The 26,677-nt window shown below is 35.6% G+C and overlaps 1 protein-coding gene and 1 long non-coding RNA gene across 11 annotated transcripts in view; one reads left to right on the top strand and one right to left on the bottom strand.

The window, feature by feature from the left end:
- LOC145507974 (uncharacterized) overlaps positions 1 to 21,827 on the bottom strand; it is a 36,178-nt gene extending 14,351 nt beyond the window's left edge. Inside the window, exon 1 of the long non-coding RNA XR_014055264.1 lies at positions 21,763 to 21,827. This is a non-coding gene — a long non-coding RNA (uncharacterized LOC145507974). The remainder of the gene's footprint in view (positions 1 to 21,762) is intronic.
- Positions 1 to 26,677, top strand: part of PKN2 (protein kinase N2) — a 137,141-nt gene that overhangs the window by 57,638 nt on the left and 52,826 nt on the right. For 7 of the 10 annotated variants that reach the window (XM_081495538.1, XM_081495533.1, XM_081495532.1 and 4 more), the window contains 4 exons: positions 12,672 to 12,826; positions 21,786 to 21,903; positions 22,244 to 22,389; positions 22,475 to 22,688. In XM_081495538.1, coding sequence (XP_081351664.1) covers positions 12,737 to 12,826; positions 21,786 to 21,903; positions 22,244 to 22,389; positions 22,475 to 22,688 — 568 coding nt within the window. In that variant the 5' untranslated portion in view covers positions 12,672 to 12,736. Of the gene's footprint in view, positions 1 to 11,272; positions 11,641 to 12,671; positions 12,827 to 21,254; positions 21,437 to 21,785; positions 21,904 to 22,243; positions 22,390 to 22,474; positions 22,689 to 26,677 lie in introns of those variants that run through there. The other 3 variants (XM_081495537.1, XM_081495534.1, XM_081495540.1) reach the window with 3 other exon arrangements.

Below are 26,677 nucleotides of genomic sequence, written 5' to 3'. Positions count from 1 at the left end.
AAACTAAGATCATGACATCTGGTGCCATCTCTTCATGGCAAATAGATGGGGAAACAGTGACAGACTTTATTTTTGGGAGCTCCAAAATCACTGCAGATGGTAAATGCAGCCATGAAATTAAAAGACGCTTACTCCTTGAAAGAAAAGTTATGACCAACCTAGACAGCATATTAAAAAGCAGAGAAAAAGGTCCATCTAGTCAAAGCTATGGTTTTTCCAGTAGTCATGTATGGATGTGAGAGTTGGACTATAAAGAAAGCTGAACACTGAAGAATTGATGCTTTTGAACTGCAGTGTTGGAGAAGACTCTTGTGAGTCTCTTGGACTGTAAGGAGATGCAACCAGTCCATCCTAAAGGAAATCAGTCCTGAATATTCATTGGAATGCCTGATGTTGAAGCTAAAACTCCAATACTTTGGCCACCTGATGCGAAGAACTGACTCATTTGAAAAGACCCTGATGCTGGGAAAGATTGAAGGTGGGAGGAGAAGGTGACGACAGAGGATGAGATGGTTGGATGTCATCACCGACTCGATGGACATGAGTTTGAGTAAACTCCAGGAGTTGGTGATGCACAAGGAGGCCTGGCGTGCTGCAGTTCATGGGGTTGCAAAGAATCGAACACAACTGAGCAACTGAACTGAACCGAACTTGCTGTGCAAAAGATTTTAAATTTAGTTAGGTCCCCTTTGTCGATTTTTATTTTTATTACTCTAAAAGGTGTGTCAAAAAAGGTCTTGCTGCAACTTATGTCAGAGTATTGTGCCTATGTTTTCCTATTAATAGTTTTACAGGGTCTGACCGGTAACCCACAAGCCTATCCATGTTGTTTTTCTTGTAAAATACTAAGAAAGCTCAGTTAAAGGTGGTACTAGTTATAAAATATTTCAGCAAAATTACTTCAGTTGAGTGACATCTGACAAAGATCATCCTGAGTACACAAAGATATTGATTAAGATCTATTAATAACTAATGAGCATTTATTATAATCTGGACAGGTTCCAGATGACTGTATAAGGTAAGCATATCTGTTTAAACGAAAAGGTGGATTTGGAGGGAAATAAACACAGTTAACATGATTGTAACACAGGTCAAGAATCTGGAGCAGCTTATTTTTAAAATCAGTGTATAAGTACTGTATATAAGTAAAAACCAAAATGTTGACCAGTGAATAGTCACTAAGAGACATAGATTGTCTTTGTAAAAGTGGTAGATAAATAGTAAGATAGTGCTTCAGCATAGTATTGCCTTTATTAATTTAGATTTGGCTAAATTTACTTCAATTATATTACCTCTTATTTTAAAAAAAATTAAATAGTTTTTCTCCCCAAACAGACATCTTGGCTATACAAGACAATATTATGAATATTGAGCACTGGGAGTCAGCTAGGTATAAAGTCCATAGTTTGTATAATCTAAGGTCTCATCCCAGCTGGGCCATCATGTATTTATGTGGTTGTATACCACTTGTAGTGATACAGACTCTCCAGGCCTTGTTTTTCTCATTCATAAAACAAAGAAAATAGAGACTATTTATGTTCTTTCTATGGTGTTTGGTTAACAGGGGTTTTAATAGCCTAAGAAAAGGTCAAGTATGAGACATTTATTAATTGTTGTTCTTTAGTAACTAAGTCATGTCCAACTCTGCAACCCCATGGACTGTAGCTTGCCAGGCTCCTCTGTCCATGGGATTTCCCAGGCAATAATATTGGAGTGCGTAGCCATTGCCTTCTTCAGGGGAATCTTCCCAACCCAGGGGTCAAATCTGTGTCTCTTGCATTGCAGGATGAGACATTTAAGCTTTTCTAAATCTGAACATGAAACCTGTGTTGGGATCTAAGTAAAATCTGAGGAAACTTTCCTGAGGCTGGGAAGTAAAGATTCAGTTACATTACTAACCTCCAAGAAAATCAAGGAAACAGTTTAAGGCTGAGCCTTAGTTCAGAGTCTTCTATGGATGGAGACTGCTCCTGTGTTCTAGAACTCTTAACTCATTTTGAAAGCCAACTGCTCAGTTGTGGATTTAGAGAAAATACTAAAAGCACCAGAAACAGTATATCTGTTGCTCTACACATTGTTGGGGAAACTCCTAGCAAATCCCATTTTTACTCATCTTTCTGCCCTTGGAAAATGTTATCCTTAAGGAGAATAACAAGAATAACTAGAGAATTGGAAAAAACATACACTTCTGGTTCGTTGACTAAGCTAAAGCCTTTGAATGTGTGGATCACAACAAACTGGAATATTCTTCAAGAGATGAGGATAGCAGACCACCTTACCTGCCTCCTGAGAAACCTGTATGCAGGAAAAGAAGCAACAGTTAAAACTGGACATGGAACAGTGGACTGGTTCAACATTGGGAAAGGAGTACGTCAAGGCTGTATATTGTCACCCTGCTTATTTAACTTATATGCAGAGTACATCATCTGAAATGCTGGGCTAGATGAATCACAAGCTGGAATCACGATTGCTGGAGAAGTATCAACAACCTCAGCTATGCAGATGATACCACTTTAATGGCGGAAAGGAAAGAGGAACTAAAGAGCTTCTTGATGAAAGTGAAAGAGGAGAGTGAAAAGGCTGGCTTAAAACTCAACATTCAGAAAATGAAGATCATGGCCTCCTGTCCCATCACTTCATGGCAAATAGATGGGGAAAAAATGGAAAAAGTGACAGACATTTTTTTCTTGGGCTCCAAAATCACTGCAGATGGTGAAATTAATCACTGCAGCCATGAAATTAAAAGACGCTTGCTCCTTGGAAGAATAGCTATGTCAAACTTAGACTGTTTTAAAAAGCAGAGACATCACTTTGCTGACAAAGACCCATATAGTCAAAGCTATGGTTTTTCCAGCAGTCAAGTATGGATGTGGGAACTGGACCGTAAAGAAGACTGAGTGCTAAAAAATTGACACTTTCAAACTGTGGTGATGTAGAAGACTCTTGAGAGACTTTGGACAGCAAGGAACGCAAACCAGTCAATCCTAAAGGAAATCAACCCTGAATATACACATTGGAAGGACTGATGCTGAAGCTGAAGCTCAAATACTTTGGCCACCTGATGCAAAGAACTGACTCATTGGAAAAGACCCTGATGCTTGGAAAAATTGAGGGCAAGAGGAGAAGGGTGTGACAGAGGATGATAATGTTGGATGGCATCACTGACTCAATGGACATGAGTTTGAGCAAACTCAGGGAGATAGTGGTGGACAGAGAGGCCTGTTGTGCTGCGGTCCATGGGGTCGCAAAGAGTTGGACACGTTTTTGCAGTTGAACGACAGCAACAAGGAGCTTTTAAACCACGTGGTATTTTCTGCTGACTTCCAGAGTGGTATTTCAAACCAAGATGGATTTTCTGGGAACCATCTGAGAATTTATAGCCTTATAACCTTTTGGATAATTACCTGAATATAGGTTATTATCCTACTGACTTTGCCTTTTGCCATGTTTAAAGTTGAACTCGTCTTTCCTGGAACACTGCCTCTAAATCTTTCCCTTTTGTTTTCTGCCCTGTTAACGGCATGACCCCCATAATCTATGAATGAAATCTGACGTTTACTGTAGATTTCTTTCTCTTTTTACTTTCAGTCTTCAGTGAAAGTCAGATCACCATTCCTGCAGATTCTACCTCTGACATAGGTCTCAAATTTGTATTTCTTCTCAATCCTCACTGCTAAAGCCTCCAAGTTCAAGTTTAATCCAACCTAAACAGTGCTACCAATAATTTTTACTTAGTATTCAGTTTTGATCCTGTTACTGTCTTGCTTTAAACTTCTCAATGACTTTCCATTCTTTACAGAATAGAGTACACATTTGTAGCATTACAGAGATACCCTTCATATAATCTGGCCTCTGTTCTTGTTTCAATTCTGACGCTGTTCCTCCCAAATCTAGTTTTCCCATCTTTCCTCCTACTGTTTACATTTGCTTTCTCTCTCTTTTTTTTTAATCTTTCTTCACATGTGTGTGGGGTGTTTGTTTGTGTGTGTGTGTGTATTGGCAGAATCTAGGTGGAATTTCAGGCTACTTAACTCCACTTACGTGCTATCATCGTTTAGTTCTATCATTGTATATTAAATTCCATAAATTAGATTAATTATTATTTTATATAGTCATCTTTGGTTTATGTTTATTTTCTTTGTACATCATTTCTTCATGCTTCTCAGACCTTCCTTCATTTTGTTTCTTTTTCTTCTTAAAGGTATAGACTTTAGAAAGATATTTTCTCTGGTGTATCGTTCAAGGTTGGCATTTAATTTCTATCAATAGCTGTAAACTATTATTTTATGTCTTCTGGATTGCCCTGTTGTTGAGTAGGCAGCTGCCAGTCTAATAGTTAAACTATGCTGATATTCTGCCCTTTCTCCCTAGCTGTTTTTAACAAACTGTTTGTCTGCAGTGTTCTGTATAATGGTATAGGTTTCCTTTCATTTGATCTGCTTGGGATTTGTTGGGTTCCTGAATCTTGAGATTTGTGTGTTTCATTATGAGAAGTGCTTAGCCCCTATCTCTTCAATATTGCTCCTTCTGTATTCGCTCTTCTGTTTCATTTTGGTGCTCCAATTAGACGAATAGTAATTTCTTCAAGTCTATGTCCATTTCTCAAATAATTTCTTTCTACGTGTCCAGTTTGCTCTTGACCACATATATTTCTAATTCTGCTGTCCATCTATCTATCTATCTATATATTTTTACTACTATAATTTATGCTTAGTTTTGTTAATCTTTGACAGTCTCTTGCTTTAGTCATTCTTTTGATACCGTTTTAATTTACTTTACCTATGAAATATACTTTTTCACATTTTGTGCAACATAATGACAGCAAATGAAATCTTTGCTATGCTACTCCTAGTTTTTTTCTCACTCATGGTGAATTTCTTTTTCTGCCTGTACTTTGTGATTTCTAATTGTTGTGCATTTTCACTGGAACTTTACCTGTGGGAATTATTTTAGGTCTGGGTTTAAAGTGCCTTCTTTCAAAAAGGATTTGTATTTGTTTCTGTAAGATGCCTGAAAGCATTATTAATCTGAGGCCATTTAAATTCATGCTTAGTTTTGGCAGGGTCACATGGATGGTATGGTTTCCTGCCTCAAACCTGTATGAGAGCAATAGGAATTTTTTTATTTTAAAGACTATCCATTTCCCTTCCCCCAGTCACCCCAAGCCAAAGGCAAGCCAACAAATTCAGCTGTTATGGATGACAACTTTTGAGGTTCCTGTCTTTAATCATGTTTTTTCTGATCTGACTGACAACTTTGTAAGAGTCCTCAGGCCTTTTCTTGAATTCTTATTAAAATCCAAGCTTTACTTCACTAGGATGATGAGAACCCAATAAGTCTTTTTGTTCAGAAAAGCAAAACCATTATCAAAAGCACAAAGGTACAAATGTCTACTTACATCTGTCCTGGAATTCTGTCACATGCACCATGAATGCACTGCCTCCTCCCTAGCCCCCAAGTGCAAGTAAGTCTGAGAAATCTTGCTTTTTTGTTTTTATTTCCCCCTTAACCTGCCTTTTATTTTAAGCATGAAAGAAGGAGATTACACATGGAGTATTAAGTTAGTCAGCCTACCTTGTCAGGTACTTAAAGACTTCAGATATATCCTAGCTAATTTATTTGAGGTGTCTAGTAGCACTGTGATTTTTTATAACTAATTGTTATCTCTTCTAGAGTTATTTTTGTGGAATTATAATTTCCTAGAATGTTCTCCAAAGATATCACACACAAAAAAAGACAGTTACAGGCCAATATCACTGATGAACATAGACACTAAAATCCTCAATAAAATACTAGCAAACTAAATCCAGCAGTACATTAAAAGAATCATACACAACGATCAAGTGGGATTTAGCCCAGGGATGCAAGGGTTTTTCAGTATACACAAGTCAATCAGTGTGATACACAGCATTAACAAATTGAAGAAAAAAACTGTATGATCATCTCAATGGATGCAGAAAAAACTTTTGATAAAATTCAACATCCTTTTATGATAAAAATTGTCTAGAAAATGAGGATAGAGAGAACATACTTAAACATAGCAAAGGCCATATATGTCAGTCCCACAGCTAACATCATACTCAGTGGTGAAAAGTTGAAAGCACTTCCTCCAAGATCAGAAATAAGACAAGATTCTCACCACTTTTATTCAGCATCATTTAGGAAGTCCTAGCCACAGCAATCAGAGGGAGAAAAAAAAAAAGAGTCCAGATTGGAAAGGAAGAAGTAAAACTGTCACTGTTTCCAGATGACATGGTGCTATACATAGGAAACCTTAAAGATGCCACCTAAAGATGCTCATCGATGAATTCAGTAAATTTGCAGGATACACAGTTAATATACAGAGATCTATTGCATTTCTATACATTCACAATGAACAATCAGAAAGATAAATTAAGGAAACAATCCCATTTACCATTGTATCAAAAAGAATAAAATAACTAAGGAGGCAAAAGACCTGTATTCCAAAAACTATAAGATTCTGATGAAAGAAATTGAAGATGACACAAACAGATGGAAAGATATACCCTGTTCTTGAATTAGAAGAATCACTATTGTTAAAATGACCATATTACCCAAGGCAATCTATGGATTCAGTGCAATCTCTATCGAAATACCAATAACATTTTTCACAGAACTAAAACAATTTTAGAATTTATATAGAAACACAAAAGTCTCCGAATAGCCAAAACAATCTTGACAAAGAACAGAGCTGTAGGAATCAAGCTCCTTGACTTCAGACTATATTGCAAAGCTACAGTTATGAAAGCAGTATGGTACTGGCACAAAATCAAGGGAATAGGATAGAAAGCCCAGAAATAAACCGATATTCTTATGGTCAATTAATCTATGATAAAGGAGGCAAGACTATACAATGGAGAAAAGACAGTCTCTTCAGCAGGTGGTGCTGGAGGAACTGGACAGCTGCATATAAAAGGATAAAATTAGAACATTGTCTATCACCATGTACAAAAATAAAGTCCAAATGGATTAAAGGCCTGTTTAAGTCCAAAAATGTTAAACTTCCAACAAGAAAACATAGACAGAACACTCTTTGACATAAATCATGGCAATTATTTTTTGGAACCCTCTTCTAAAGTAAAGGAAATAAAAGCAAAAATAAACAGATGGGATCTAACTAAAAAGCTTTTGCACATCAGAGGAAACCATTGACAAAACAGAAAGACAGTGTATTGAATGGGTGAAAATGTTTTCAAATGATACAACTAATAAAGGATTAATACTCAACATATGTAAACAGCTCATACAACTCAACACTTTTTTAAAAATTTTAAAATAGGCCAAAGAAATGAATAGACACTTTGCCAAAGAGGAAATGCAGATGGCCAACAGGCACATGAAAAGATGTTCAACATTGCTAATCATCAGGGGAATGCTAATGAAAACCACAAAGAGGTATCACATCTGTCAGAATTGAGTTCAGTTCAGTTCAGTCGCTCAGTTGTGTCCGACTCTTTGCGACCCCATGAACCGCAGCACACCAGGCCTCCCTGTCCATCACCAACTCCCAGAGTCCACCCAAACCCTTGTCCATCGAGTCAATGATGCCATCCAGCCATCCTCTGTCATCCCTCCTGCCCTCAACCCTTCCCAGCATCAGGGTCTTTTCCAACGAGTCAGCTCTTCGCATGAGGTGGCCAAAGTATTGGAGTTTCAGCTTCAACATCAGTCCCTCCAGTGAACACCCAGGACTGATCTCCTTTAGGATGGACTGGTTGGATCTCCTTGCAGTCCAAAGGACTCTCAAGAGTCTTCTCCAACACCACAGTTCAAAAGCATCAATTCTTCGGCGCTCAGCTTTCTTCACCGTCCAACTCTCACATCCATACATGACCACTGGAAAAACCATAGCCTTGACTAGATGGACCTTTGTTGGCAAAGTAATGTCTCTGCTTTTTAATATGCTATCTAGGTTGGTCATAACTTTCCTCCAAGGTGTAAGTGTCTTTTAATTTCATGGCTGTAATCACCATCTGCAGTGATTTTGGAGCCCAGAAAAATAAAATCAGCCACTGTTACCACTGTTTCCCCATCTTTCTGCCATGAAGTGATAGGACCGGATGCCATGATCTTAGTTTTATAAATTTGAGCTTTAAGCCAACTTTTTCACTCTCCTTTTTCACTTTCATCAAGAGCCTCTTTAGTTCTTCACTTTCTGCCATAAGAGTGGTGTCATTGCATATCTGAGGTTATTGATATTTCTCCCTGCAATCTTGATTCCAGCTTGTGCTTCCTCAGGCCCAGCGTTTCTCATGGCGATCGTCAAAAAGCCTATTAAAAAACAGATGTCCACAAGGAGATGGAGAAAAGGGAATCCTTTTACACTGTTGATGGGAATGTAAATTAGTGGAACCACTGTGGAAAAAAGTATGGATATTTCTCAGAAATAATATGACTCAGTAATTCCATTCCTGGGTGTATATCCAAAAAAACCCCAAGCCACAAATTCAAAAAAATGCATGCACCCCAATGTTCATAGCAGCATTGTTTATAGTAGCCAAAGTATGGAAACAACTTAAGTGTCCATTCACTGATGAATGGATAAAGAAGCTGTGGTGTGTATGTGTGTGTGTGTGTGTGTGTGTTTGTGTGTGTTTGTGTGTGTATGTATATATATAAATAACGTAGTACTACTCAGCCATAAAAAAGAACAAAGTTTTGCCATTTGTAGTCACATGGATGTACTTGGAGGACATTGTGCTAAGTGAAATAAGTCAGAAAAATAAATACTATAGGATACTGCTTATATGTGGAATTTAAAAAGTATGACAAATGAATATAACATAAAATAAGCAAAGTTGTTGCTAATAGAGAACAACCTAGTGGTTACCAGTGGGGAGAGGGAAGTGTGGGGGAGGCAGTATAGGTGTGAGAGAGTGGGAGGTACAAACTATTGAATGTAAGATAAACTCAAAGATGTATAATACAACACTAGTAATTGCAAATATTTTGTAATAACTGTAAATGGAAAGTAACCTTTAAAATTGTATAAAAGTTTAAAAAAAATTTTTAAACAAAAAAACTAGAGAAGGTAGCAGGTTGAAAGAGAAAACAGCTGAAATCTAAAGAATACAGCACAGTATTTTTCTAACTTCTAAATGAATAAAAAGTGGGTTTCATAAAACAAGACATTTCTCAAGTTGAATTTCTGACTTGGCATATACTTGTGACTTTTGCAAATTACTTAGTCTCTCTGAGTTTGCTTTTTTATTTGTAAAATGAGGTTATATTACAAAATTTGTGAGTTCCTTTGGAGATTAGATGGCAGAAATATCAGCTGCTTAACTGAGCTCTAGCATGTAATTTTATTGAGCCCTACATTTTAGCCTAAGCACTATTCAGGATTTATCTTCACAGTAACACCCAATTTGTGGTTAGATAATTATAACACAGATATTAAGTATCTGATCAAGATCACACCAATAAGTAACAGTCACAGGATTTTAACTCAGGCATTCTGACCTCAAGAGCCCAGACTCTTAACAATTGTGTTCTTTCTTTCTTTTTTTAAATTTTATTTATTTATTGGCTGTGCTGGATCTTTGTTGTTGTGTGCAGGCTTTCTCTAGTTGCGGCAAGTGAGGGCTAGCTACTCTTTGTCTTGGTGTATGGTCTTCTTGTGGTGGAGCACAGGCCCAGTAGTTGTGGCACACAGGGCTGTTTCCCTGTGGCATGTGGAATCTTCCCGGATCAGGGATCGAACCTGTGTCTTTTGCATTGATTGATAAGCGGATTCTCAGCTGCTGAACTGTCAGGGAAGTCCACCAGTGTGTTATTTCTTATGTTCTTAAAATTCTTTTAAAACTCAAGATGTAATTTTCCACGGAAACAGTATTAAACATTATAATATTACAAATTCACCGACTGATAGAATGAATGGATATTTCAGTGTCTTGGACAATGTACTTTAATGTGCAAGAATTTCTTATTTAGTATCTTTAATAGTTTGTAATCTAGTTTCTATGTAAATGCTTCCAGAGACAAGGGATTTTATTACATTTTTAAGGTAAACCATTTAATTTTTAGATAACTCAAAATATAAGGAATTTCTCTTTTCCTGGGATAAAATTTTTGCTATCACTACCTTTACCCATTGTTTCTAACTCTCTACCCTGTGAGGAGATTGTGAAAGGACAGCTTCTTTCATAGTTTTTTAAATGTTAAGGCAAGAATCATTTCTCTTTCTCACTGTAGGCTAAACACCATCAAATATTTTATAAGCAATACGTTTCCATACCTGTCTCTAATGAGGACCTTTTAACTCTGATTGCATTCCATTCTTTTAAAATTTGTGCTTACTAGAAAGTAACTTTATGTACCAGATTTTATATAATTTAAGTTTTTTCCAAGAGTCTTATATCATTTGTGTTTAAAAAAAAAGAGAAATGGAGGAGAAAACATATAATAGTTCACAAATCTGAATACACTTTTTAGTCATTACTGTAACGTGTATTTGATTTATGTATTCAGCAAACACTTGTACACTGACTAGTTCTAGTTAATGTTTATTGGATTTACTATGCACCATGCCCTTTTCTAAGCTCTTTACACATAACATTTAGTCACAATAATTCTGTGGGGTAGAGGTCATTTTCACTATTTAACAGATGAGAAATATGAGGTACAGAGCTATTAGGTAATTTATCCCATATCTCATGGTTTGTACTAAATCTTAGGGCCAAAACTGAGATTCAGACCTATGCACAACCTCTGAAGTGTGTGTGTGGGTGTGTATGTGTGTATATTTATGTCTTAATATATGCTACTTTAACAAAATACCATAGGGACTTTCCCAGTGGTCTAGTGGATAACACTCCACACTCCAAATGAAGGGGGCATGGGTTTGATCCCTAGCCAGGGAACTAAGATTATACATATCACAACTAAGCCTGTGTGCTGCAACTTCTGAGCCCACACACTGCAGCTAGAGAAGCCCTTGTGCAGCAACGAACACCCAATGAAGCCAAAATAAATAGTAAATAAAAATATAATAATAATTAAAGGAACTACTTCTTAGCAATTAAAAAAAGAATTTAAACAAAATTTTAATTGTTTTAAATTCTTTTTGTTTAAAGAATTTAAACAAAATACCATAAACTAGAAGTTTGTTTCTCATAGTTCTGGAGGCTGAGAACTCAAGATTAAGGTGCCAACAAGAGTTATAATGATGGCCCTCTGCCTCGTTTGTAGACATCTTTTCACCATATCCTCACGTAACTAAGGGAGACTGCCCTTATGACCTCATTACTCCTGAAGGCCTCACCTCCAAGTTTTCTCATATTAGAGGTTCAACATGTGAATTTTGGGGGTGAACAAACATTCTGTCCATAGAAATATGTTTAATAGTTCTTTTGTGTGCCTGAAAAATTATCTACCTTTTATAGTAGTTTTAAGTATATGTCATTTACAAAAAAATCAACTTTTGAAGCAGCTCATTTGTAATATGAGAGTTCAGTAATGATAAAAGCCATTCATGAATTTGAATCCTAGTTAATAACTGTAACTTTACCTATTTCCTGATATGTAAAGTGTGGCTAATATCTGTCTCAAATGGTTGTTTTTCTTAATTAATATGCATATATACACATATTTGTGTGTATAAATTATACTGTTAAATGTGTAAGTATACACACAGAGTCTAATACACCTGTTTACAAGACTTATAAATGGCAAAAAGGTAGCATAGCACAGCAATTATTAAGCTAGACTTTGGAACAGAACTGCCTTACTAGCTCTATGACCTTGGGCAAGTTTCTTAACTTCCCTGTGCTGTAGTTTTTTTTCTGTAATATAGGTATAATACTTGTTACAGGGCAGTTATGAGGCCTAGTGAGTCAAGAAAGTCCTTAGGTCAGGACTTACACCTTGTAAAGTAGCTATATAAATTATAAAATAGTATTATTTTTTATCAGTATATAACATAGTATCTGTATTTTTGTAAGTTCATTAACTTGGTGTGGATAAAACACAAAACAGTGAACTTCAATATGAAGAATTTTAGATATGTGGTCAAATTATTAGATGTGTTTCAACAATAATGGATTACCAAGAATAATTAGAATGTTATATTTGAAATTTTTGTTTTTGTTTCCAAATAAAAGTCTGTTTTATGAAAAGCAGTGGACTCGAATTTTTGGTCTTCCTACACCCCCTACCATCATAGTAGAAAATAAAATGTGAAGGCTTTATGCATACACTTAGATTATTAATTAATGCTAGTATGATATTTGAAGTACCCTTAGTCCTATTTCTAAGTAATTATTTTAGTAGAGTTTGTTTGAGAATGCTGTTTTCTAACCAATCAGGTAATAAGTAGGGAATTTAGTTTAATTGTTGAACAGATTAGTCAAAATGATTTGATTTAATTATAAAGTAATTGTGCTAGTAAAACTTCAAACAGTGATTAAACTCAGCTTCAGACTCAGGATAGTCACTTCTATAGTATCCTTGGCAGGTGGTCCTACAACTCCACTTGAATATTTTCCTGACTTAAATTCTCATATTATCTGTAAGCATAAGGAGAGTCTATTTAAATGACTTTAAGCTTATCTCAAACTTTATAATTCTTTATTCTTTGAAAATATTAACTTGCAATTTTAAGCAGCAATTGATCCTAGTAAATAATTTTTAATATACTGTTTGACTTACAGATTGCCCACGGACTCCAGATACTCCCAGTAGTGACTCTCGTTGTTCCACCAGCAATAATAGGTTGATGGCCTTACAAAAACAATTGGATATAGAACTTAAAGTAAAACAAGGTGCAGAGAACATGATACAGATGTATTCAAATGGATCCTCAAAGGTAAGTACAGTAAATAAATGTAGGTATATACAGTTGATTCTCGTTATTCACAGATTTCCCCCATGTGTGAATTAGCTTACCTGATAAAATTTATTTGAAACCCAGAATCAGAATTTGTGGCACTTTCACAGTCATTTGTGGACAGGGTACAGAGGTATAAAAAATTTATCTGATGTGAATGTTCACAGTTGATGTGAACAAGATGATACTCTTCTTGTTTAAGCTCTTATACTGTAAACAAGTATCCTTTCCATGGTTTGTTTAGTACTACATTTTTTGCATTTTTGTGCTTTTCGGGATTTTACTGTTTAAGCACTGTATTAGGATTTCTGAAATCTCTTTAACCTCCAAATTTATAAGTATTGACAGTAAAACAAGTTGGAAACTAAAGATTTCTAAAGTAATACTTTCTAAATTGCTCATTTCTACCAAAGTCAATCAGTAAAATTTTTTTAAGTAAAATTGTTTGAGTAAAGGGTGCAGAGAAACTGCCACAGAAAACAGCAACTTTTCTGTAAATCTATAGTTGTTCTGTTAATAAAACAAAAATGTATTTAAAAAGATTTAAGCCATAATGAGTTTTCCATCACTACATATAGATCTTTAAGAAAGAACAAATGAAAAGAGAAGACATTCTGTTGTTAATGATTGGACTTATCTTTGGGTACTCAGGGAATCTGGTATGGGAATGTCACTCCTAATTGAAAACTAGTGTTATAGGGAGCATTTGTTACTAGTGGGAATGTGTCCTTTTTCTGAGATATAATGTGAAAGAGAAAATGTTAGGAACAACCAAACCAGTTTAACATGAAGATCCTTTCCAATCTAAGGTTCTATAGTTTTATAATTTTTAAAAAGTCTTAGAAAGGTGGATTTATTATAAAATCCACCCTTTTACTTTGAACTTATTTATTTTAAAGGTTTTTGTCTCTGAATTAGTTTCTTCCATATTTTAATAGAGAGTTTGTAATTTTAGAATAAAAGTGAGTAGGAATTTTTTTTTTTTTTTTTAAGTTTAGCAAGAATTTAAAATTGGGGGAAGAGAAGAGGACAGTGGGAGTCTTTGCTTGGAGGCATATACCCTACCTACTTGTGTGTGTGTGTTAGTCACTCAGTCGTGTTTGACTCTTTGCCACCCTATGGACTGTATCCCGCCAGGCTTCTTCTGTCCATGAAATTCTCCAGGCAAGAATAGTGGAATGGGTTGCCCTTCCCTTCTCCAGGGGATTTTTCCTACCCTACCAAACACGAGTCTTATACTTTGCAGGCAGATTCTTTACTATCTGAGCTACCAGGGAAGCCCCTAATACAATTGGTGAAAACGCTGAAAAGAGAGAAATGTGTATATGTTATAAATAAGATTTTTTTAAGCTTAATTGTGAAAATTAGTTTCATTATATGCCATATTTCAAAATAATTTTAAAATTATTTTTAGAGAAATGTATTTGTTCCTACTTGATATATTATTTACATGATCCAATACTTAGTAGTATACTACTTCACTAACTTTGAACTTTTATTATGGGGTAGTAGAGTTGGCTTTTCTGTGTTATTATTTTTAGTATTGATCATTAGTTTGGGTTTTTGTTTTTTTCCCACTTTTATCAAATGTTATTTTGGGCTTCCTTTTTAAAAGGCAAATATGGTGTTCTTGAAACTGTGAATGCACCATATTATGCTGAGTGTTTTGAAATGAAAACATTCTGGAGTAAGCTTTTAACCTAAGGTTGATGGATTAGATTGAGAGATTGGTGAATCCTTGAAGTTATGAGAAAACTGTAGTCTGCCAGGCTCCTCTGTCCATGGGATTTTCCAGGCAAAGATACTGCAGTGGGTTGCCATTTCCTTCTTCAGGGGATCATCCTGATCCAGGGATTGAATCTGCATCTCCTGCATTGGCAGGCGGATTCTTTACCACTGAGCCACCAGAAAATCCCCAATATTCTGATACATAAGATGAATAAGAGTGCCACAGGTTTCACTGTATTCTCAAAGTGGTCTGTAAGCAACACCCTCCCTTTCCCAAATTTATCAGATTAATGGATGTATTAAAAGGAAAACATAATAACCACAGGTTGAAAAATAAACAGGGCTGTGAGTAGCCTGATAAAACAAATGGATAATTTCCAGTAGCCTGTTATTTTTAATTAGATTCATTAATTTGAGAAGGGGTCAAGTTCAATATCCAGAGCATTAAAACAGCCATTATAGTCTCTGAGATAGGTCTGTGAGTTATTCTTGTCTAGATTTTGTTCTAATAGTAATAGTCATCAATTCTAGCAGTTATTTTCAATGAAAAGCCATGACCTAATGGGGAAATACCTGAATCTCCAGAAAGGCACAATAAGACTTTTTCTTTTTTCCTTTTCCCCCACTGAAAGAACTTTAAGCAATGAGGTATAGTGAGAGGTGGAGCTAGCATAAAGACAAACCAGATTATAAGTACTTTGTACAAAATTAAGCAGTTGAGATTCTATCTTATAAGATGTGTGGAGCTGTTGAAAGACTTTTAGCAAAGAAAATACATGTTCTGATTAAAAATTTAGATAGTTCACATCCATCTTCGTCAGACTTGAAAAATTAATGAAAGGGTCAAGTCTACAGACAGCAAGTTTAAGGAAGCTTTTGTAGTAGTTCAGGTTAAACATGCTTTCAGGTTATAAAGCCTCTTATAGCACCAGTAAAAAAAAAGAAGACAGAGTCAAGCAGTTTTGGTACAATAAATATGTGCTGTCTGGATATGAGGAAGAAGGAAGAATCAAAGATGATTCTTAGATTGGTTATTTGAAGAGACTGATAAATGGTAGTATCCTTTACAAGGTTAGGTAATTCTTAATGAGCAGATTTAGGGATAGGTATGATTAATTCAATTAGACAGTAGATAGTCCTCTTCAGAACTTTGGTTATTGGATTCTGTGATACAGTTTTTACCCCTGTACATGTTAGAGCCTGAGTTGTCCTTTTGGAAGGTAAGTCAGATATTTTCACATGCTTTCTAGTAATGAAAACCCTGAACGGAGTTTCTAGTAATTTTAGAACAAAATCTTACAAAAGAGTCTTTACTGTGATTCTGCAAGTTCATACATGATTTACCCCTGGCTACCTCCCTACCTTATCTTCTAAAACTCGCTCATTCTCTCTCATTACACTCTAGCCATGTTGGTTTCTTTGCTATCTTTTGGACATACCAAGCACACTTACCTCAGAGGCTTTGCATTTACTCTCTCTGCCTAGATAGCTCTTCTCCTAAGTATTTTCATGGCTTTCTCACTTCATTATAATCTCTGCTCTTATAGTACCACCTTGAAAAGTTCTTCATTACGATTCTATGTAAAATAGCTCCCCCTGCCTCTCTTTATCCCTTTCACTGCATCCCCTCTACCTGAAGTAATAATTTACAGTTTCTTTATCTATTTTCAACATTAGAATGCAAATTTCATGGCTCTTAAGTAGTACATTGATTTTCAGAATAATTTCTGAGGGCTTGATAAGACATGTAGAAGAAATGTTCCCTGTTCATATACTCAGATGACAGACCAAGCTGTTCATTAATATATTGGATTATTTCTAGCCTCTACCACTTTTGAAAAAAAGTGCTTCCAAGTGTTTTCATTCCCTTTCATCATTGAAAGTACCGGACCATCTATCTAGGCCTCCCTTTCCCAGTCTTTTAAAACAGATAGCCAATGGGAATTTGTATGACTCAGGGAACTCAAACAGGGGCTCTGTAATAACCTAGAGGGATAGGATGGAGAGAGGTTCAAGAGAGAGGGGGCATATGTATACCTATGGCGGATTCATGTTGTTTGGCAGAAACCAACAAAATTCTGTAAAGCAATTATCCTTCAGTAAAAAATAAAAATAAAGTTCACATATTCCAATCTTATCTATACCAAGGGAACATTTCTTGCAAAGATGGGCTCAATAAAGGACAGAAATAGTATGGACCAAACAGAAGCAGAAGATATTAAGAAGAGGTGGCAAGAATACACAGAAGAACTATACAAAGAAGACCTTCACGACCTAGATAATCATGATGGTATGATCACTCACCTAGAGCCAGACATCCTGGAATGTGAAGTCAAGTGGGCCTTAGGAAGCATCACTATGAGCAAAGCTAGTCGAGGCAATGGAATTCCTGTTGAGCTATTTCAAATCCTAAAAGATGATGCTGTGAAAGTGCTGCACTCAATATGTCAGCAAATTTGGAAAACTGAGCAGTGGCCACAGGACTGGAAAAGGTCAGTTTTCATTCCAATCACAAAGAAAAGCAATGCCAAAAAAGGTTCCAACTACCTCACAATTGGCACTCATCTCACATGCTAGTAAAGTAATGCTCAAAATTCTCCAAGCCAGGCTTCAACAGTACATGAACCGTGAACTTCCAGATGTTCAAGCTGGTTTTAGAAAAGGCAGAGGAACCAGAGATCAAATTGCCAACATCCGCTGGATCATCAAAAAAGCAAAAGAATTCCAGAAAAACATCTATTTCTGCTTTATTGACTATGCCAAAGCCTTTGACTGTGTGGATCACCACAAACTGTGGAAAATTCTTAAAAGAGATGGGAATACCAGACCACCTGACCTGCCTCTTGAGAAATGTGTATGCAGGTGAGGAAGCAACAGTTAGAACTGGACATGGAACAACAGACTGGTCCCAAATAGGAAAAGGAGTATGTCAAGGCTGTATATTGTCACCCTGCATATTTAACTTATATGCAGAGTACATCATGAGAAACGCTGGGCTGGATGAAGCACAAGCTGAAATCAAGATAGCCAGGAGAAATATCAATAACCTCAGATATGCAGATGACACCACTCTTATGGTAGAAAGCGAAGAAGAACTAAAGAGCTTCTTGATGAAAGTGAAAGAGGAGAGAGAAAAAGTTGGCTTAAAACTCAACATTCAGAAAACTAAGATCATGGCAGCATCTGGTCCCATCACTTCATGGCAAATAGATGGGAAAACAGTGGAAACAGTGACAAACCTTATTTTGAGGGGCTCCAAAATCACTGCAGATGGTGAATGCAACCATGAAATTAAAAGACGCTTACTCCTTGGAAGAAAAGTTATGACCAACCTAGACAGCATATTAAAAAGCAGAGACATTACTTTGGTTTCAAACGTCTGTCTAGTCAAGGCTATGGCTTTTCCAATAGTCATGTGTGGATGTGAGAGTTGGAGTATAAAGAAAGCTGAGCACCAAAGAGTTGATGCTTTTGAACTGTGGTGTTGGAGAAGACTCTTGAGAGTCCCTTGGACTGCAAGGAGACCCAACCAGTCCATCCTAAAGGAAATCAGTCCTGAATAGTCATTGGAAGGACTGATGTTGAAGCTGAAACTCTAATACTTTGGCCACCTGATGCGAAGAGCTGACTCATTTGAGAAGACCCTGATGCTGGGAAAGATTGAAGGTGGGAGGATAAGGGGATGACAGAGGATGAGATGGTTGGATGGCATCACCTACTCAGTGGACATGAGTTTGAGTAAACTCTGGGAGTTGGTGATGGACAGAGAGGCCTGGCGTGCTGCAGTTCATGGGGTCACAAAGAGTCAGAGATGACTGAGCAACTGAGCTGTACTAAACTGAATCTTATCTATATTAAAACTCGGAGAACCTTTCTGCCTAAACTGATCCTGTCTTCCTGTGAAATTTCCTTTGACTTCTTTTAACATTCTGATGGACGCATGCACGCTCAGTCATGTCTGAGTCTTTGTGACCCCATGAACTGTAGCCTGCCAGGCTCCTCTGTCCATGGGATTTTCCAGGCAAAAATACTGGAGTGAGTTGCCATTTCTTTTTTCCGGGGATCTTCCTGACCCAGGGATTGAATCTGCATCTCCTGCGGATTCTTTACCACTGAGCCACCAGGGAATCCCCAATATTCTGATACATATAATAATCATCTGTATCTCTTCAGGCTCTAAATTTTATAGGATAGCTTTCTAACTGATTAAATCTTTGTATTTTTACTGAATGTGACAACATTTAACTCATGCAAAGTAGGCCATAAATATGTGGTGGAAAAATAAAGATAATAATTGGTTTATTTATTTCTGAAAGCTGTGTGTATAGTGTAGTTTATTTGTTACAGTATCCCACTCTGACTTGTGAAACAAGTTATTTTTATAAATACAAATATTGCATAATTTGAAAATATAAAATGTTTTTATTCATAATTATAAAATATTATACATTTGAAATATAACTATTTGTAGAATGTAGAATGATAATGACTAATAGTCAACTATTTTATCTAGACTGTTAGGCTGTGTGCTTAGTCATGTGTGACTCTTCATAGCCCCATGGACTGTAGTCCACCAGGCTCCTCTGTTTGTTAGATTTTCCAGGCAAGAAAACTGGAATGGGTTGCCATTTCCTACTCCAGGGGATCTTCCTGACCCAGGAATCAAAATTGCATCTCTTGCATCTTCTGCATTGGCAGGCAGATTCTTAAAACTAGCTCCACCTGATCTTTTAGATTGATCCAAATGAAATTGCTGTTTGTTTAGTTAAAATCAGTCAGACATTGGCATGTTCACATGGTTCAACCTATTTATGTAATATTTTTCTCATAATTTTAGCATAAAAATCAATATTTTTGTAATGTGTAAACCAAGTCATATGCTTTGGATCTAGCTTTTCTCTTGCCTTGAATGTATTAGGTGCTCAATAAAAAAGTCCATTGAATGCCTGAGAAAATAAAACTGATAGTGAAAATTCATTGAATGTTGGAAAGCATTAGACTGACATTCAGTAACTGTCAATTGCCTGTGATAGGTAATATCCAATGTCAGTTTTAAAAACCTTTTTCACACTTCACCATCTGTGCAGATCTTTCAGAATTCCATGTAGGAAAAATCATTTACCTTTTAAAATGAAATACAAATACTTTCCTTTGCATGTTAAATTAAAATAGTTAAGAAGGGTATTTCTAAAGAAGTGAATGACAAAACTACTGTCTTTTCACATAGTGATAAAAGTAATAAGAGGAATAGCTTATTTGAAAAGGATAGTATTATAAAAACACTTTACTTAATACTTATACTTTTACATTAGAACTTCATTGAAATAATATAATTAATCATTGTTTTTATTCCTCTAAAAGAGAACGTTTTAATGGCAATCATGCTAGGCAATATAATTTTAGTTTTCTCTAATGTTTACAGAAGCTCTCTACTATAGAGTATGGTATTCCTGTTTACATGATTTCTTCAGGAAACCAATATATCCCATTAAATTAGAGGTTTTGAAGTATTAATATTTCTATTGTTTTAATCTGGTCTTAAAGAAATAGAAAAGTTATTTCAAATCTTTAGTCTGATTTTCCTAATACTGGATAACAGGAGGAAATTTTAAAGTTTTTTTCATTTTAAACTTGGAAGATTAATATGCATATTCATTAAAGCATATATAATGAGTCATAGACAAACAACTAGATTCAAGCTAATGTCGTTAATGGTAAAGCATAGTTTCAAAAAAGCATAGTGTGTGTGTGCACGTGCATGCATGCACAGATACACACACACACTTCATGTAAATGAATATTTAAAAGACTTAGTAAACTATTTAAGCCCAACTCCTTAATGTGAAATCTGAATATTTTATTTAATAAACAACAAAATCTGACCAGACGCTCTTTCCTAAATTACTAGCTGTGGGAATAGGAGAGAAATGAAAGAAAAATTCATTTATTTGCTAATTGCTTTTGCCTTCAGTGCATGTTAACCTAGTTTGGTGTTTAACGTGATATATTTTTCAGTTCACTTTTTTTCCTTATATATATTGTCTCTCCCATCATAAATATATCCATCCTCCCCTTTATTCAGTGTCATGATATATTGTGTGTGTTTGATTTATTAAAATGATGCTGCACATCTGATGCTTGTCTCTTAGCTTCTAGTACTTTCAAATTAATACAGACTGCCTTAGTGTTAAAAGTAGAGATACGTAAACAATATGAAAAAATTGGTCTTTCCTATGATTAAGTGCTTTCTAACTTGATGCTTAGTTGTACTTATCATTCTTCTTATTTTTTTTTTGTAGATGAAGCATGCTAGACTTTGACAACTAATATAACTAACTAGGAGATGCCATTAACTTCTGTTACTTGTCTCATGACTTTTTGGGGAAAAAAAACCCCTATATTCGTTACTGTGGCTGCTGTAACCAGTTAGCAAATTCAGTGGCTTGAAACAACTCAACTTTATTATGTTACAGTTTTATAATTGAGAAATTGAAAATGGATTTCACCTTCTGGAGTGTGTAGGAGAAAGTTTGTTTCCTTGCCCCTTTTAGCTTCTGGAGGCTGCCCTGTGTTCCTTGGCTCATGGCCCTCTTCCTCTGTCTTTGAAGCCAAAAACAGTGGCTCCTGTTCTTCTCACATGACCTCCTCTTCTGCCTTCCTCTTCTACATTTAAGGACCCTTGTGATTACATTGGGCCCATCTGACTCTGTATTTTAAGGTTGGGTGATTGACAGCCTCAGTTCCATCTGCTATCTTAATTCCCCTTTGATATGTAAGGTAACAAATTCACCAAGTTTGGCAGATTGCCCCATGGACATCTTTATGTGGATTGTTATTTTACATACCACAATTCCTAAAATGGTAAGTTTTTTGTGATTCAGTGTTACCAGAACTAGAATGAGTGGAAGGACATTATTTCACTTAATTCAGGCCCTTTCTTGAAGTCTTAAGACATATAACAGAAGTTTATTCAGTAAAACTTACTCCCTAGCTTTTAACTAATGCAATTGTTTTTCTTATTTTCCATCTGATCAGTTTGATAGTTTTTTAAAGTAAATGTATCTACAAATATATGTATTATAGTGCTCAGAAATATATTCTTTTGACCTTTGTTTTTCACTTGCTGATATCATTTGATGTTACTTAGAAGTTATACAAATATTTTATTTGTCTCTGTATCTGCTTACCTTTTCAAACTTACTTTTAATAGGATCGGAAACTCCATGGCACAGCTCAGCAACTGCTCCAAGACAGCAAGACAAAAATAGAAGTGATACGAATGCAGATTCTTCAAGCAGTCCAGACCAATGAATTGGCATTTGATAATGGTGATGGAACAGATATAAATTGTCATTTCTTAACATTATGGGCATATATAGTACTAAATTAATTTTACATAGGAAAGAAGTGGTGGTTCAGAAATAAGGAGGAAAGAGGCATTCTGCTTTTTATCTTGAATTTTTATCTTTGATTTTTGGTGGCTAAAATGAAAGATTTTGTATTTTAACATTGTGTCTGTTAAGTGTTTATTTACTTCAGTGTTTATTGATTTTTAAGTACTAACTTTTCTTTTAATGTACGAATTGCTTTCTTTTTCTTGAGTTTTAGTCACTATGTATTAGAAAGTCAAATAAATGGTTCAATTAAGTTTTTTTTTCCTTCCTCTAGCCAAACCTGTCATAAGTCCTCTTGAACTTCGAATGGAAGAATTAAGGCATCATTTTAGGATAGAGTTTGCAGTAGCAGAAGGTGCAAAGAATGTAATGAAATTACTTGGCTCAGGAAAAGTGACAGACAGAAAAGCACTTTCAGAGGTAATTTTAAATAAAAATTTTAGCTTAATAAATATTCAAAGAATGTAATTATTTAAATGATAATGTTGTCTTTTCCCTGTGTAAGGCTCAAGCAAGATTTAATGAATCAAGTCAGAAGTTGGACCTTTTGAAGTATTCATTAGAGCAAAGATTAAATGAACTTCCTAAGAATCATCCCAAAAGCAGTATTATTATTGAGGAGCTTTCACTTGTTGCATCACCAACACTAAGTCCACGTCAAAGTATGATATCTACACAAAACCAGTATAGTACCCTGTCCAAACCAGCAGCACTAACAGGTATGTAGCATATATCTTCCTGATTTTTTTCATGCATTTTTAATCTACATTTGGTTCTGATTTAATAATAATGAATAAAAATTTGTTTATATAATTTTAAAGTATTGTGGTAAGATAGAACAGAATTTATTATTTTAACCATTTTAAAATAATGGTTGATATTTTAATAATAACCAGATAATGGTTAATAAAACTATACTAATGGTTAATAATATTTAATAATATTTTAAAATAACCAGAATTCATAGGCATTTAGTATATCCACACTAATTGTACAACTCTAACTGGTTTCTGATTCTGGGGTATTTTCATCGCTCCAAAAACCCAGGACCCATTAAGTAGTCATTCCCAATTCCCCCTTTCCCCTCAACCCCTAGCAGTCAAAGTTGACTTTCTGTTTCTATAAATTTGTCTATTATAGATGTTTCCTAAGTAGAATTTTATAATTTGTGGCTTTCTTTGTCTGATTTCTTTCATTTTTCTGTACTGTTTTCAAGGTTCATTCTTGTTATAACATGTATCAATACTACATTCCTTTTTATAGCTAAATATTCTGTTGTACAGGTATATGTCTGGTTTTATTTATCTGTTCATTAATTGATGGATGTTTGGGTTATTTCCACCTTTTGACTACTGTGAATAGTGTTTCTGTGAATTTTTGTTTGCAGGTTTTTGTTTGAACACCTATTTTCAGTTATTTTTAGAATATACCTTGAGTATAATTACCAGGTCATATGGTAATTTTATGTTTATATTTTTGAGGGGCCATCAAACTGTTTTCCATAGGGGCTTCATCATTTTACATTTCCAACAGCAGAGCATGAGGGTTCCAATTTCTCTACATTCTCCTCAACAACACTTGTTACAATAAATCTCCTAGATACAAACATGTTCATAAGTCCAATTGTTCATAAGTCTAACAAAGTTAGCCTAGGTTACCGAACACAGTCACCTGTATAATGCTGTACTATAATGGATTTATAATGCTTTTCACACAAATAATACATAAAAAACAAAACATTTTTAATCTTATAGTACCTTGAGAAGTACAGTTGTACAGTACAACAGCTGGCATACAGGGACTGGCATCAAATGAACAGGCAAGAGAAGTTACTGAGTAGAAGAGAGGAAGGAGGTGGGAGATGGTAGAGCTGAAGGATGTCAGCAATAGGAGATGGAAGGCAAGCTGCTGTTTCACTCATGCCTCATGTTGATGGCACAGGTTCTGGTTCTTTGCTGGATTCACTTCTATCTAGCTCCTTAAAAAAATAATTCAGTGATGTTTGTTTATGCTCAGCCTCTCAGTCATGTCCAGATCTTTGTGGCCCCGTCGGTTGTGGCCTGTCAGGCTCCTCTGTCCAAGCTAGTGTCTGGTTAGTAGCTCTTTTCTTTTCTCATCATAGATGGCACCATAGCACGGGATTGCATTCTGAGTGGTTGTTGCAACCTTTCGTGTACTGTTCTATGTTCAAGTCCTGGCCTCAAAAACTAATAGTGCCTGCTCACATAAAGAAAATCCCCTTGCCATTTCCTGCAGCATGAGTCTCTTCGGTTCTTCAGTTACTTTTTCTTCCTCTCGTCTCTGTTTATCCTTTCTCTGGGCCTCCAATTCCAATAGGTCTTCATTAGTAAACTCCTTGTGTGGAACAACAAGTTCAGTGAAGTCATCCTCTTGCAGATGTAGCTTAAAATAATGATACTGTGCTACTGTACTCTATACAGTGTGTGCATGCTAAGTCACTTCAGTCATGTCCGACTCTTTGTGACCCTATGGACTGTAGCCCACCAGGTTCCTCTGTCCATGAGATTCTCTAACAAGAATACTGAAGTGGTTTGCCATTCCCTCCTCCAGGGAATCTTCCCAACCCAGGGATCGAACCCACATCTCCTATGTCGCTTGCATTGGCAGGCAGATTCTTTACCACTAGTGCCACCTGGGAAGCCACTCTATACAGTACAGGTGCAGAAAAATCACAGTCACTTGTAGAGGATGCATACACATGACAGTATACCCCAAACGCATGAACTAACTTATATGAACATGATTGGACATGAACACATGTTCACATCTTTGAACGTTCTCAACTTGAAGGTTCATTTGTGGGGAATTTACTGGATTTTCCTTTTTTTTTTTTTTTTAAATTATTGCCATCTTAGCTTCATTTTTGAAAGTATTGTAGTGGTAGCAAAGTCTTCAGCTATTTTTGTAGATTTGCTTGTTTTTCCTTTCAGTTATATAAATTTTTGCTTCATATGTTTTCAGGCTCTGTTGTTCAGTGCATATATGTTTATAATTTATCTGGTAAATGGATTGACTATTTTGTCAAAATATAGTATCCTTTTTCTCCTGTAACAATTTTGAATTTAAAGTAGTCTATCTGATGTTAGTGTAGCCATTCTAGCTCTCATTTGGTTACTGTTTACACTGAGTATCTTTTTCTGTTCTTTCTCTTTCAATTGATACATGCCTTTGGCTCTAAAATGAGTCTTTTTTAGACAGTGTATAATTGGGTTTGGGTTTGTTTATTTTAATCCATTCTGTCAGTCTCTGACTTTATTTTGAAAAGTTTAATCCATATATGTTTAATTACTGATAAGATGCAATGCAATTCTGATGCTGACTACCCAGAGTTAGGTCAAATTTCATAGGTTTATGGCACAGTCCCCCACAAGACTGCCTTCATTTCAGACACAAGCTGCAAGCTTGGGGTTTCCCCAACCACTCACACTTCTGACCAACTGGCTACAAATTTAGGGGTTCCTACTATCACCTCAGGCAAAATAATTCCATGGAACAAGTCACAGAACTCAGGAAAGCTCTATATTTATAAGTAAAGTTTTGTTATAAAGGATACAAACTAAAACCAAAGAAGAGACACTTAGGGAGAGATCTGGCAGTTTTCCTGCGCTCAGTATGCATCACCCTCTCAGAACATCAATTTCTGTTTTTAGCCAGTAATCTCACTTTAGCTGGGCATATTCAGAATTTTTATTGTGGCTTTATTAGTGGGTTGGCCAAAAGTTTTGTTTGTTTTTTTCCATAAGATGGCTCTAGTAGTACTTAATTGTCTTTAACTTTATTGGAAAAAATTTTGTTAGATTGTATGGTGACAGCTGTCATATTAGCATGCATTTTTTAAAAACTTGTCAAAATTAATGAATTTTTGTATAGCCATTTTAATATTGAAGGGAGCAGGAAAGAAGTAACATTTTCAGCATGTTATGCTTTATTATTTCAAGAAAGATAAAAATGCAACTGAAACACAAAAAAGAAAAAAATTTGTGCAGTATATGGAGAAGGTGCTGTGACTGATCGAATGTGTCAGAAATGATTTGATAAGTTTTGTGTTGGAGATTTCTCACTGGATGATGCTTCATGGTGGGGTAGACCAATTGAAGTTAATAGCAATCAAATCAAGACATTGTTTGAGATCAGTCAATAGTATACTATACAGGAGATAGCCGACATACTCAAAATATCCAAATCAAGCACTGAAAATAATTTCCACCGGTTTAGTTATGTTAATCACTTTGATGTTTGGGTTCCACATAAATTAAGCCTTTTGGACTATATTTCTACATGCGATTCTCTACTTAAATGTAACAAAAATGTTCTGTTTTTAAAACAAATTGTGATGGGCAATGAAAAAGCGTATCCACTGTGCAATAATATGGAATGGAAAAGATCATGGAACAAGTGAAATGAACCACTACTAACCATACCAGAGGCCAGTCTTCCTCAAAAGAAGATGATATTGTAACTGTGTATAGGCCTACTGTGAGTCATTTTCTTAGCATAAAGTCACATGTGGTCTGAGGAGTCCACCATGAATAACAAAGATACTGCTGTTACTAGGGAACTGACAAGGGTTTAGAAGATCCCTCTTAAGATCCAGGGAAATAAACCAGCCAAATTCATTATTATGGAACAAAAAAGGCTTACTTCTACCATTTTGCTATTTGTTTTCTGTAAGTCTTAATCTTTTTTT

This window comes from Giraffa tippelskirchi, chromosome 5 (assembly GCF_054371585.1).
Source record: "Giraffa tippelskirchi isolate mGirTip1 chromosome 5, T2T-mGirTip1v1.2.pri, whole genome shotgun sequence".
NCBI classification, from domain to species: Eukaryota; Metazoa; Chordata; class Mammalia; order Artiodactyla; family Giraffidae; genus Giraffa; species Giraffa tippelskirchi.
The sequence above is the reverse complement of the archived record's forward strand: the minus strand, read 5'-3'. Positions and strand labels throughout refer to the sequence as shown.